Here is a 13,790-nt window from a genome sequence, read left to right on the forward strand (position 1 = left end):
GTGCACTGGCACGGCCGCCGGGAGTGCAAGGACGCCCCGCGAAGGCCCTCCCTGGCCCCAGGCAGGCAGGGGTGGGGAGAGGCAGGGAGGAAGCAACTTACCCTCCCTCTTCTCCTGCCTCCTCCTGGCTGAATGAGGGCCGGAAGCGGGGCGGCCAGAAGCAGGGGGCGGGGCTTCGTCATGTGCCCCACCCCCTGTACCTCACCCGGGGGAACTGCGATCCCTCGCGATCCCCCCCGAAATGACCTCTGATGAACACCATGTGAAGACTGGGTTGCCAGATCTAGGCTGGGGGACTCCTGGAGGTTTGAGGATGGAGCCTGGGGATGGACAGGGACCTCAGCAGGTTACAATGCCACGGAGTCCACCCTCCAAAGCAGCCATTTTCTCCACAGGACCTGTTATCTGTAGTCTGGAGATCAGTTGTGATTCCAGGAGATCTCCAGGCCCCACCTGGAGGTTGGCAACCACACCTGGGTTCACTGGAGGATGGGTGGGAACAAATCAATATAAACACACAGCCTGACCTCCCCGCCTGTGTGGCTGGCAGGCATTTCCCCCAGCCTGGCTCCAATATGGGACATGAGGCAGGCCGGAGCAGAAAGGACTCGAAGCTGTGGAAATCAGTGGGAAGAGGTAAGGTGCAGGGATGGGCACAGTCCAGAAAAAGGGTGGTACGCTGAGGTTCGGAGGTTCATGGGGTTTACGGACCCCCAGACCACGAACCTCCATGTTTAACAGAGTGGGTCATGGTCCGTTTGGCTCTTACAAAGACATTAAAAGAGAATGCTTTTTTTTTTGCGCAAAGCTGCATGGCGCATGAGTGAAGGCCGAGAGGCGACTTCATGCACTTTCACAAGCCTTGCCAATACAGACCAACATGGACCTAACAAGCCTCCTGGGACAGTCGTGGAGGTCCATGTGGGCACAGACTGGGCCCATAGACCTCGAACTGGGCCCTGGTCCACGGAAAAATTAGGCCCATGGTCCAGTCTGTGCCCATCCCTAGTAAGGAGATGGTTTGATGTAAAAAACAGGTCTTGTCCATTTAAGCTGTGCCAGATGAACTAACAGACGGGACTGCCAAAGTCATCCTTTGTCTGACCCACAGGCTGTCTTCAGTTCAGACCCTGGCAAGGACAAGCCCTGCTTGAGGGTCAACAAGTCCTTGGACCCCTGGAACAATCCTTCTGCTTGGACTCTGCCTCCTGTGGTTTTGAAAGAGAAGATACTGGGGAAACTCATTGTTTGTTCTGTTAGCGCTAAAACCTTGGGACAGTTTAACTGCCCTGGGTTCCACCCCTCCCAAGGAATCTTTCTTGTTTCAACCCCCTTGAGAGGTACTGTTATTTGTCCCACTGAGGTTTTCTAGATTCCCCTCCTATCCCATGTGCTGTTCTGACAAGACTCAGGTGTACAGGCTTCTGTAGTTTCCTCACTGACGCTGCGGCCGCTCATACAGTGCAGCAGCAATGAGGCTCCCGCCTGGCAGATTTCCCTCCAGGGTCCCTGCCACAATTCACAGTAGCGACCATTCCCTCACCCCACTGAATATTGTTATAATGTTTTAGCAATCTAACAATCTGTGTATCAGGTTCTCTGAATTCCCAGCTTTCATTTTAAAAAGTCTCAAACCTCTTTCATCGCAGAGGTATACCTTTCCCCTTATATCTCTGCAATGAAAGGGATTAGAAACTTACTTTTTGTTTTTAAATGAAAGGTGGAAATTCAGAGAACCTCATACATGGACTGTTAGATTGCTATAACACTGTAACAGTATTCGATTGTCGGTTTTTAAAAACGGCCCCCTGTGACATTGAGGGGGGGGGGAGGAAATAGCTGGCATGGGGATAGGGGCAGGGAAAATGGCCGCCAGTGTGCAGGACCAGGAAAACTGAACTCCCCATGGACAGGTAGCCATCCAGCCTTTCCTAAAAACTTTCCCAAAGCTTTGCCACAAATCTGGTTTGCAAAAGATCAGGCGGGAAAGCTGGGGAAATCCTGGAAGGTTCAGGAATGCATCCTTGATGTTGCGGTGAAGCAGGAAAACCCCAACTTTCCAACAGCATCGAACCCAGGCCAAATCACCCATGCAGTAATGGACTCTGTGGATAAGAATTTCCTGCTAACAAATAACTACATGTTTGGCTCGAGTCTAACTGTTAAAGGGTAGACCCTTAAGCCGGCCTGAGCAACGGCAGCTGATATCATCCGTCTTTGCCTCTGGGTAACTGATTTGGGATAGTTATGCAGAAAAGAAAGCACAAGTTAAGAAAACAGAAATGGACGTCTCGCTTTAAAATACCTGTTTTCCCAGAAGCAGGAAGTTCGTCAGGCTGCCCAGCACTGGCTGCTCAAGAAGGTACAAAAGAATCACACGCAGAGACGTTAAAAAGGCAGTCAACAGCTTCTCGACAGAATCTGAAACATTTTCCTAGGAAAAGCCTAACTGCTCCCTTCAGAGGAGATTCGAAGCACGATAGTTGGTTGCAGGAAGCCTCGTGTCATTAGCACGGCGGCAAGCTTGGATCGGTTAACAGGGCCGACTGCTCAATAAATTTATCAGCTGTTTTGGTTGGTTAACTGGTGGGGTCAAGTATGGGACTGCCGACTGCCTGGAGAGAAAAAAAATGACCTGATCTCTTTAGTAGAGGCTTAATGGGGACTTATTAACCAGGGTGATATTATTTACCTGCATGCCATGAAAAGCTTCAACTGCCCGTTTCTCCACATAAAGGCTGTACTAAAGGGACAAGAACACACGTCTCCAGGCATGTTGGGAACCCTAGACAATTAGTCAACCAGATTAAACTAGTAGGGATTAAGGGCAGCTACTTTATTTCTTGAGGTTCTTTTGGTTGTGATTTGTTACTGTCATAGCGACTGAAAAATAAAATATCAAACCCAACCTTCGAGGGCTGCCAAGCCGCGGCGGGGGATCCGTGCGTCTTCACAGGATCCCTGCCGCGGGGGACAGCGATACGCATTGCAACGCCGTCACCAGGATGTGACGTAGCGTCACATCCTGGCGACGGCGGTGCAACGTGTATCGCTGTCCCCCGCGGCAGGGATCCTGTGAAGACGCACGGATCCCCCGCCGCGGCTTCAGAAGCTAAGTAGGGTCAGCCCTGGTCAGTACTTGGATGGGAGACCACCGAGGAAGTCCAGGGTCCCTATGCAGAGGCAGGCAATGGCAAACCGCCTCTGAACTTGTCTTGCCTTGAAAGCCCTTATGGGACTGCCCTAAGTCACCTGCAACTTGATGGCACTTTCCTTTCTTCTCCACTCATGAATGAGCCAGAAAAACCTGACTCACTTTTTAAGTTTCATCCGTTTCAATGCAGAAGGTTAAGTCTTTGCTTGAATCTCTCCCACTGAAACCAATTGGGCCAAAACTTGCTCACATCTATATGAATCATGCATGGTTAATTGGAACTAAACATCAAAGGATTCCATCAGACCTACTCCCAAGTACATGTGCATAAGACTACAGCCCCAGTTTATTAAACTATACATTATCCTCCATTTCCATGAGTATTTCAGGAACGCTTGGGCAATACCTACCCTCTATTTAAATTTAACTGACGATTAATAGGGCTAAAAAGGCATGCAGTTTAACCACAGGTTCTTTCACCAGTGGCTCTCCTACTCATCACCAATGCTCCCTCTAAGCGGTGGAGTCCTGTGAGCAGAAATTATACTTTGTGAGCTACTGGCATGAAAGTTGTGAGCAAGCAATCTGGCTGCTGCATAAATGAGTTTGCTCTGGAGCCATCCCTTCCTGAGCTAAGACAAAAAGCTAAGCCGGAGGCTAAAAAACTGTGTGCTCGCTCACACTAACTCAGCTTAGAGGGAACACTGCTCATCACCACAAAAGATCTGTCTTACATGTTCATGTTCAAATTCTGTCCTAGAAACCAGCTAAGAAGGCACATGAAAAGCCAGGGAGTAAACTGACACTCCAGCATCTACAAAGATGGACAGCTCTTACTGGGGAAATGCCCAGATTTAGATACAGGCGCCAAAAGTAGGTGAAAAGTCGGGGAGGGGCATTATTTGTTTTCGACAGCTATTACCCCATTTAAAAGCTTCTAGTTGCCCCAACACTCACAGAAGGCAAGACTGCGATTCACCACCTCTGCCCGTGAGGCATGGGTACAAAGCACAGTGGCTGCACATTACAGACCTTGAGCAGCAAAAACGATTTCTGCAAGATGCAAACATGGATAGAAATCACATCAGCCTTGGAGTGCACCCTGAGCATACAATCCACGCTTCAATGTTACTGGCAAATCCCAGGCAGGAATAGAAATGCCTGCTGTGTGCATGATGGGAATATATATTTCAGGACAGAAGGGTAAATTTGTCAAATTTCCATTTGATGAACAGTGAATCTGAGATGCCCGAGGCTATGCCGGCGCTGCAATCAGGCCAAGGGCCAGCTAACCCACCTTGAGACCCACCAGCCGTACGCTGTGATCTGCCAGGTGTTTGATAACCACTCTGCTTCTTGCTGTCTGAGGCAGGCAGGTCCCCAGTGGGCCACCGTACATGGCTGGGGGCCTGGATTCAGCCTGGTGTATCTCAAGTTATGCACATCTGACTGAAGATGGGCTGTGCCCGGACTTAAAAACGCTATGATTTTTACCTTCTCCTTTGTCTGGTTTCCACCTTGATGTGAAATCGGGCCCCCAAAGTAAGGAGGAGGAGGAAGATGTCATTAATTCTGATTACAGAGGCTTGAACACTGCTACTGTAAATGGCTAAGCGTATAAGCTATGAGCCTGGGCGCTCTTGGTTCAAATGTCACTCATGAGACAGGGAAAGTACATATGCCGGACTCAATCCCCCATGACCAAACCTCACGGAGCTCTTGGAAAGTTACAGAGATCATGAGATCCCTCTTTTGCAGTGATCACACAACGGCTACTTCTGTCTCACATAAAGATGGAACTCCCACGAGTCTGTATTTATTCACGAGATGTTAGCCAGGCCGCTGAAGATCTACACATTCCCCCATTGCAAGTCAAGTGCTGGACTGGACTTTGGGATATACTTCAAATGTTCTACGGAAGTTTCAGAAGTTCTGCCTTCCACGTTGGCTTTTCACCTACAGAATCCCTGCTATGGAGCTGCTGTGTGCTGCACAACAGCCAATGCTAGGCGGCAAGTAGAATGTCAGACAAGGATCTGAGAGACCCAGATTCATATCCCCACTTAGCCACTGAAGTTTGCTGGTGAGCGTGGGTCAGTCACACATGCTCCGTGCAGCCCACCTCATGGGGTTATTGTGAGGACGGAATGGCCGAGGGGAGAATGTTGAAGGCGCTTGGGGCACTCACTGGGGAGAAGTCAGATATCAATTTAGTAAATCAATAAATAATAAATACTACTCCAGAGTATAGATTCAGGTGGGTAGCCATGTTGGTCTGAAGCAGCAAAACAAAGTCTGAGTCTGGTGGCATCTTTAAGACCAACAAAAGTTTAATCCTGGGCATAAGCTTTCAAGCTTTCTTGTATAAGCTTTCTTGTCAGTTTGGGCCATCTTTGCACCCCACCATGGGAGCATATCTTGAAGAGGGCTTTTTTGAGCCATGGAGAGACAAACTCCGAAGCTGATGATGTTCCAATGAATTTGGAGCAAATTCTTCACCGACACAAAAGGAAAAGGCTGGAGACTCTAGAAGACACGGCCTACTCCTTTGGCAGCAAAAGAGGAACTGAGGGTGGGGGCACTGCTGTGCAGGATCACGTGGCCCCTGGGCGGGAACAAGACTCCACTCCATCATGTAGCGCCCCCTGGAGGCTCTCGGCTGTAAAACCGATCTGATGGCAGGCCTGCTCATGCGCACTCCCCATGTGGGACTACACAGGAGATCGATGGTGAATTCCTGAAGGCTGAGTGGTGCCTGGGGAAAGCAGGGTCCGGGACCTCAGTGGGGTTATAATGCCATAGAGTCTACCCTCCAAAGCAGCCATTTTCTCCAGAGGAATCTACCTCTGTCATCTAGAGATCAGCTGCAATTCCGGGAGATCTTCATCCACTGATGGCCAGCTCCACACTAATCACTGCAGTAAGCTTGCCTTGGACCTGGCCACTGACAGTGCATGTCCGGGGGTGGGGGGATAATGGTACGTCTTCCTTGCAGCTAACGGCTGGGAGCCAGCAGAGGCCCTGTCCTTCTCAGTGTGCCCTGCCATGCAGTCACTTGGATGGTTCAGCCCGGGAACGGGCCCTGCAATCTGCACAGAGCACTGGCTGGGCTGGCAGGCCCCATCTTGCAAATTCCCTTTACCAACCAAAGAACACACCCAGCAATACAAAGACAGCCCTCCCCCACAGGTGCCCACTACTGCCAGGTGAAGTAGGTAGAGATGGGCATGCCATCTTTCAGGTCACACAGCCTGCCTGCCATTCCTGCTCTGGTCTGGAGAACTTCAGAAGAACTCCAGGGCTTCTCAGGACACAGATGGAAAGGCTGCTGGACAGAGATTACATTCAATGCACCGGACAGAGACTGCGTTCAATGCTCTTCAGATATTTGGAGTATTCTTGTGGGGTGGTCTTCCACGGTCCCCTCCTCCACATGGCAATAACAACATCAGAGCATCCACTTCCTTAAAGAGACCCCCTCCCCCAAAGCTCCCACAGCCGCTGCACTGAAGGAAAGAAGCAGTGCATTATTAATGCGTGCTGTCCCAATGCCCTTCTCTGAATTAATTAGGTCTGGAAACAAACAAAAGATATTTGCTGACGAATGGGAGGACCTGGGCCTAAGCCGTGTGATTTTTATCCATGTCCCCGAGCCACTCCTCCAAGACAGGTCAAGAGGCAAGCCAGAGTTTCCCTTCAAGGAGATGATCGCCGCTACTTAATGAACCACAGCAGGACACAAAAGCTACTGGAGGGCAGGAAGGGGGAAATCTGCCAGCAAGACCGGGTTCTAACGGAGCTATCCGCGCAAGTAAGGGAGGGTCGTGCCTTGCGGTCTACAGCTTGGCACCCACCTGGCTGCCGATTTCTGGCCAGTGCGTTGTTGGCGGCTTTGTTGATAAGGGAGGGGGTGGTAGTGGTGGTGGTTGTAGTGGTTTGGGGCATTGCGGTGGTAGTGGCTTTTGGGGTAGTAACCCGCTTTGGTCGCTCATAGGCTAACAAGAAACAAGCAAAATAAATATGAATAAAAATGTAGGCAGGATAAAGAAAAGGAACTACAGGATACCGCTCTTGGGGACTGCTTCCCCAATTACTTACTTAGTTAATCCTTTACTGCTTATGACCGTGGGGCCACGACGACATCAGTTAAACGTAACATGAAACAAGACAGAGACCATTTTAGAGGAGTTACTTCCAGGGGAGCAGAGGGTACTGCTTGTATTTCTAAGCTAATTGGTCACCTGTTCTGTGTACAGTGTTCAGCGGAGACATTTACTACAAATCTTTCCGGCTGCTACAGAAAATCATGTCATTCTCTGTGTAATGAACAGCTCCATGTGTTGGCAATAAAGCGTGGATTATGGGCTGACTCCTGTAAGGGCAAGCAATGCGGAGAGACACGCACCCCAGGGCCATTAGAAAGGGATCAGTATAAAATAAAGTGTTCAGATGAAGTGTTTGATACCTCCACCACACCAGAAGAAGCACGGCGGCAGCCCTCTTGTATGCCAGAGCACAGAGATACTACGGGTTTCAGGTGGTCAGCTCTGTTGGTCTGAAGCAGTAGAACAAATTTAGAGTCCAGTGGCACCTTTAAGACCAACCAAGGTTTATTCATTTGTCAGGTTGATGGAGTTCCATCAACCTTTGTTGGTCTTAATGGTGCCACTGGACTCTAAATTCGTTCTGTGGGTTTCAGTTAAATAGTAATCCTATCTCCCAATCTGGAGAATGGCAGGAATCTCTAACAAAACTATAATCCCCACAATTCTTGGGGAAGGGAGGCAGCTATGACAGGTCAATAGTTCCAAAACACTATACATGTGTAGTAGAGATGTGCCCTGTCCTGTTTAAAGGCATTTAAAACAGCCTGGAAGGTTACATGAAACAAATGTTTGCCGCACACACAAACTCCCCTTTCAACGCCCAAGTATCACACAAGCTGAGCATTAGTTATGACCCATTTGGCAAGAAAGTGAGCAAAATCTGGCAAGGAACCCTCCAATCCATGTCATTTGTGAACACGGCCCACAGCCACGCAATCGAACTGTGTGCTTTGTTACCTATGTGGGACTCCAACAGTCGTCTAACAAATCCCCTGTTTTGCACCCTGATCTAGTCCAGAGTGATGGTTCCCAACCTTTTTTGGTATAGTGACCCACGTGTCCAAATTTACTCTACCCAGGACTGGCCCAAGGTTTTGTGGGGTCCCAGGCAAACGATGACCTCGGCCCCCATCTATGTTCTGAGAAACCAACAAATATCACACAAAGAGTGCAGCTGCCCCTACTAAGAACCCCAAGCAAGTGGGAGTTCACCTCTAGGCAAGAGAACTGCCATTAGGAAAGGTTGGCCTGCAACTGACAGAGGTATAGTGACCCACAGGTTGGGAAACACTGGTCTAGAGGGCCCATGCACACGCAAAAACTCAGACGCACCCATGCTTGGCACTGAACTGCACTGAGGAGCCTGTGCAAACCGGAGCACTGGCTGACCACAGCAGCTCCTTTGGATAGCGGCTCTCATCCAAACAAGGCAGTCAGCTCGAGCAGGGCAGACAACGGCTGGGAATAATGGACTAAAACCGGTGGTCAAGGGGCAGGGTGGAGCAATATGGACCCTAAGGGTGACTTTCCTCTTTTCGCTTAGTATGGCTCACTTCCGTTTCATTCCCTTGGCACTGGTGCTGGCTCAGAGATGCCCACCATTAAAGTAAGTGTCAAAACTTCAAGGAGAAAGACTTTGTAAAATGCCAGGGAAAAGGCGGGGAAATGAGAAAGTCAGGAAACCAGCCATGTGGGATCAGAGACACAAGGTCATCCATAGCCTTTTGTTTCCGGCTGCCTCCTCCTCACCTCGACGTATACCTCTGGACTCTCTCGGAAGTGCGGACAAAACCCATCCCACTCCTGACAAGTTCCTGTGCAGTGACTTGTTTCCTTAGATCCCAACCACGTCTCTGTTATCCCCTCTGTAATAGGTCGTACACAGGAGGACGCAAAATCCTGGCTGATATGGTTGGAGCCTCGGCGGAGCTTCTAACAAGGGGAGCGAATTGATGCTGCTTAATGAACTACGTGGGGTTTTTTTTTGTTTCTGTCGGTTTTGTTTTTGCAATGGCAGCAGAAACACAAGATCATTGCACTGAACCCTCACGGCATCCCAGCAAAATATTTCTCCCGCTCACATCACTAAATATGGCCTTTTAGTTTTAAGGCAAATTCTAAAACGGCCGTTCAAACGGCGTCGGAGTGTTATTTCCCCCCAGTAGCTTCCCGTGCTGGGAAGCCCACTGCTGCCTGCTTTGCTCATTTGTAATGCTTCATTCCCCCCCCCCTCTGGTCTTCCTGGGAGAAGAAGGAGCCGCTGCCACCATGTATAAGCCTCAGTGCAAAAATCCAGAGGGCACCCTCAGTTTCCCAGGTGGTGAATACGAGGTGCCATCCATCAAGAAACTCTCCTGCAGCAGTCTCGTCTGAACAGGGCCTGTCGTGTACAGGAGAGCTTTCCCGTGGACTAGGTCAACTCTCCCTCTTGAGGCAGCGGCCTCACAATGACCTCACAGTAAGGCTGCCTCGGTGCCTACTGTCAAGGCAATACTGAGGTTTTCGAGATGCAGCACTTCTTCGCCGCTTCGTTTTCCTTCCAGGAATGGATCTCAGGGTGTGTTTGCACCACCCACACCCTCAGCACCAGCAGAGACAAGATCTCCCAGTACTGCTGCTTTTGCTTGCAAACTGGGGTGGGCAACCTGTGTGGAGCCTTCCAAGGTTGCCTTGAGGTACAAATTGAAACATCGGTTTATTTCGCACCGGGTTGCAGGATTCAGCACACGACTTTGCAGACTGCCCAGCCAACGCTGTGAGGAGTAGACTGAGCTGGCCACGGTGCCAGTGACGCAGGCCAAAGTTACCACTGGAGTAATCTGCTTTTGGGGAGAGTGTCTGTGCAAACACATCCAAGTCCAATCTTGATTTTGTGGTTGTGTAGATGCAGCGGATGACCTTTCACCACAAGGGGAAAGAGGGCATCTGTATAAATGGGGCAAGTCTGAACATTTTTCTCCCTTGTTGCATGCCAGATTCTGTAAGTTTTACATTCTTGTGTAATTTATTTGGATTTTGCTATGGAAGGGGAGGGGCCAGGAACTCTGGAGAGCACCGATCCCCGTCTCCAGCCAATGAAAATCACCCACCTAAGATTTCACAAAACACCTTGAACTATTAAGGGCCAGAAACTTGCCTTTTAAAAATGAAAGAAGAGATTGTCCAAAAACCAGATTCTGTGGCCAAGGCTACATTCTGTGCCTTTCTTGCACTCCTGTGGAATTATAGCACACACACACACAAAGACCTGGTTGAAGGATGTATCCTCTTACCCGAAGCCCCATGGTCTTGAGACCCTCATTTGTGTGTTGTAGTGGTTAAGAGTGTCAAGACTACTAAAGTAACGGGGACCCAGGTTCGAATCCCCACTCGTGGCATGGAAGGTCACTGGATGACCTTGGGGCAGTCACTCTCTCAGCCTAACCTACCTCACAGGGTTGTTGTGAGGATAAAATGAAGGAGAGGAGAATGACAGAAGCTATGTTAGGTCCCCACTGGGAAGAAAGGTGGGTTATAAATGAATTAAATAAACCAATCAAGAAATGTAAACAATGTTTTTTCTAATAAATGCTCCAAGGAAATGTCCCAAAACAGATTTATTTTTAAACGGCACTCTAGTCTAACTAAAGTAACGGGGACTAAACCTTGCAGCTGAGAGATCCAAAACTCTTTCTCTCACAATGATGGTTTAATGTACTGCCTCTGATACTGGGGGGAAAAGTTCACAGTATTCATTGGAGTTTTTGAAGAGCCTTTCATTTCCTTTCCTGCTGCTGTTCTAACAAACCTCATGGGGGGAAAAGCCAAGCCAGAGCGACAGAGACAATGAGGTTACTGAAGTCAAAGATGGTTCTTTGACGGGACGGAAAATGAGGCACAATTAGAGGAGCGGAGTTATGGCCTGAGAGATGCTAATAGACAGAGAAAACAGCCATTCTTTTCCCCGTCGAGGGACGTGTGCAGAGACCATGCACCAAGCACGTCAAATACCAGCTTTTCAAGTTACATTTTTACTTACTGCCAAAGTTCGGAGCAGCACCTGGAAGGAAAGGAGAAGAGAGGAGAGGGAAAAAAATAAGAGGGTCAGCAAATACAAAGAAGGGCACCGTGCTAATTAACAGGAAGTGGGCAGGTGTCAAAACAGCCAGCGCAGGACAACTGCCAAGAGGTGGCTAGAGAGCACGGGGTTTCGGGTCCAAGTCACCTGCCGTGACCTGCAGAGATCGGCCCACTGATGACCTAACTTATTAGTGTTCTCTTGCCAGGGCCCTCTGTCTGAGCGGGGTCAAATATTTCTGGAGGCTCTGGCATAACACCTTAATAAGTTGCACTTCTGGTACACAATGAAATCCCGTACAACTCTTAGTAGTGCTGAGCTAAAATTACAGGAGGACAGATTTGTGCAAAACTTTTATCGGAATCAAAAGTAACCCCACCTCAGATCCGGTGACCTTTCAGGGATCGTTATGGAAGGGCAGAAAAGCAACTCCGTTCTTAAGAGTGCTCCCTAACTGGCCGCGATTCCCTGGGCAACCAGGATAAGAAGCATTGCTTTCATTCTAATGGGCTTCATTTATTTGTCCTTAGCACATAGCTAAATCTGATTAGCTAACAGCATTGTGACATCATCGTGTCTAGTGCAAAATCCCAGATTGGCTGAGATGCCTCAGGCTGGAATGAAACAGTGGAAATAGCCACCAAAGAATTAGCGGACGGGATGGAAAACAGTGGGATTAAGGGCTTGTGGGGGGAGTTGCTCCCCATCACTACTTTTCAAGTGAAAATAGAAACCAGAGGATGTTCAACAAAGCTCAAACCTCACTCGTACGTGCTCAGAACCACCCTCCCTGCTAGTCCAGTAATATCCCGAGGCTGTGATATGAGCAAGAGATCAGGACCACACTGTAATATCAACAGTGAGCCCCAAGCACAGGTCTTTGGGGTCCACCTCTAACAACCTTAACTCCTGGACCCGGGTTCCCTAATGTGATGCCTGTGGGCGCCATGGTGCCCACCAGTACTTCCCTTGGTGCCCATCGAGCATTTCAGAAAGTGGGCAGGGCCACTGTAAGGGTTTTCCACTGAAGGATCAGGAGGACGGGCAAGCCCCGGGGCTTTTCTCAGTCAACGTGGGGTTCCATTCCCCCTTCAGATGTTCCTTCTTTCCAGCTCACCACCCCTCTCAAAACTCCAAATGTGCCTGCAGGCTCTAAAAGGTTGGGGACCCCGGCTCTGGACCTTTCAAGAGACGATGCTCCCTCCTCCCTGCCTTCCACCCTCAAAACCATATTCATAAATGTCCTGTGTTCATGCTGAGAAGACAGTCTCCCAGGTCGGGACAGAAGGCAGGCAATTCGTAACCCGCAGCTGCGCAATGGGAAGGTGCCTGGGTCCCCAGACAAAGGGGCTTTCTTGTAAAGGTACATTGGTTTTCAAACTGGGGCATCTGAGTTCCTTTGGAATTGATCAGGGATTGCTCATCTCAGGGCACACCAGACACCTTGCCTGCCGCATCTGATCTTCCCTGGCAGCGCCCAAGGGATCATAAGAGACGCAACTCATTCTTCTACGTTAACCATGAGAGCTACAAGAGTGCAGTCCTTCTCCGGGGCATTCTAGCCACAGGGAGCTGCAGAGCCTAGCTCTACCCAGGGCATTTGGGCCTGATATTACGAGTGCAAAATGCAAATGTCATGGAAAAGGAGGCGAGCCGGCGAACAGCATGTCGCTGCGGCTGTCAGGCCTAGGCGAACAGCATGTCGCTGCGGCTGTCAGAACCAAAAGGCCCTCAATGAAGCCTTTGAAGGACCGCAGGCGCTCGGTGGTAGCTGACAATCCCGTTCCCTTTCAAAGAGTCAGCTTGTCTCCCATTCTTGGCAGAAACAAAACATTCCTGTCATGGCCTTTGGAGCCTCGATTTCAGCTTTGATCGGGCCTAAAGCATATAAATCTTTCAAATGGAGGGACAGAAAGAGTGGCGGGGAAAGACTATCTTAGGGGGACGCTTCAGGCACTCCCTTTGAAGGCTGGGACCATGTTTTGACTGTTCCATCCCATTCAAAGTGTCCCTGAAAAGCCACAGTGGTCCGGGTCCCATGGGCAGAACTGTCCCCCTCCACTGAGAAGGGGAAGCAACAAAGCAGAACCTTGTGGTCCCTTGAAGGCAAGCAGATTTATTGCAGCCAAAACTTTCTGTGGACAAGGGCCAGCTTCATCAGCTGTAAGCAGGCTCTGATTGGTGCAACTTTATACCACAATAAATCTGTTAGCCATTAAAGGCACCACAAGACTCTTTTTGCTTTAACATGGTTACTCCTCTGGATGTTGTCCAGGAGGAGGAAAAAGAGTTGAAAAGCCTGTTGAAAATCAGCAAGAGCCTTGATAGAATGGCTGGCCTGGGAGCACAGGGAGTCGCTTTCCCTAGGAAAGCCTGATCGGTTTTCCTATCAGGAGGCCACCGTTATCCCAGATGTGAAGACCATCCTCTGAACATCTGGGAGGGAGTGTCTCGGGCCATCTTTGAAAAAGGG

General features: G+C 49.6%; 1 protein-coding gene across 1 annotated transcript in view; it reads right to left on the minus strand.

Moving 5' to 3' along the window:
- The window catches only part of NTNG2 (netrin G2), a 128,796-nt gene that overhangs the window by 27,025 nt on the left and 87,981 nt on the right, over nt 1-13,790 (minus strand). Inside the window, exon 4 of the mRNA XM_015421594.1 lies at nt 11,279-11,299. Coding sequence (XP_015277080.1) covers nt 11,279-11,299 — 21 coding nt within the window. The remainder of the gene's footprint in view (nt 1-11,278; nt 11,300-13,790) is intronic.

This window comes from Gekko japonicus, unplaced genomic scaffold (assembly GCF_001447785.1).
Source record: "Gekko japonicus isolate JY-2015 unplaced genomic scaffold, Gekko_japonicus_V1.1 scaffold1642, whole genome shotgun sequence".
In the NCBI taxonomy this organism is placed as follows: Eukaryota; Metazoa; Chordata; class Lepidosauria; order Squamata; family Gekkonidae; genus Gekko; species Gekko japonicus.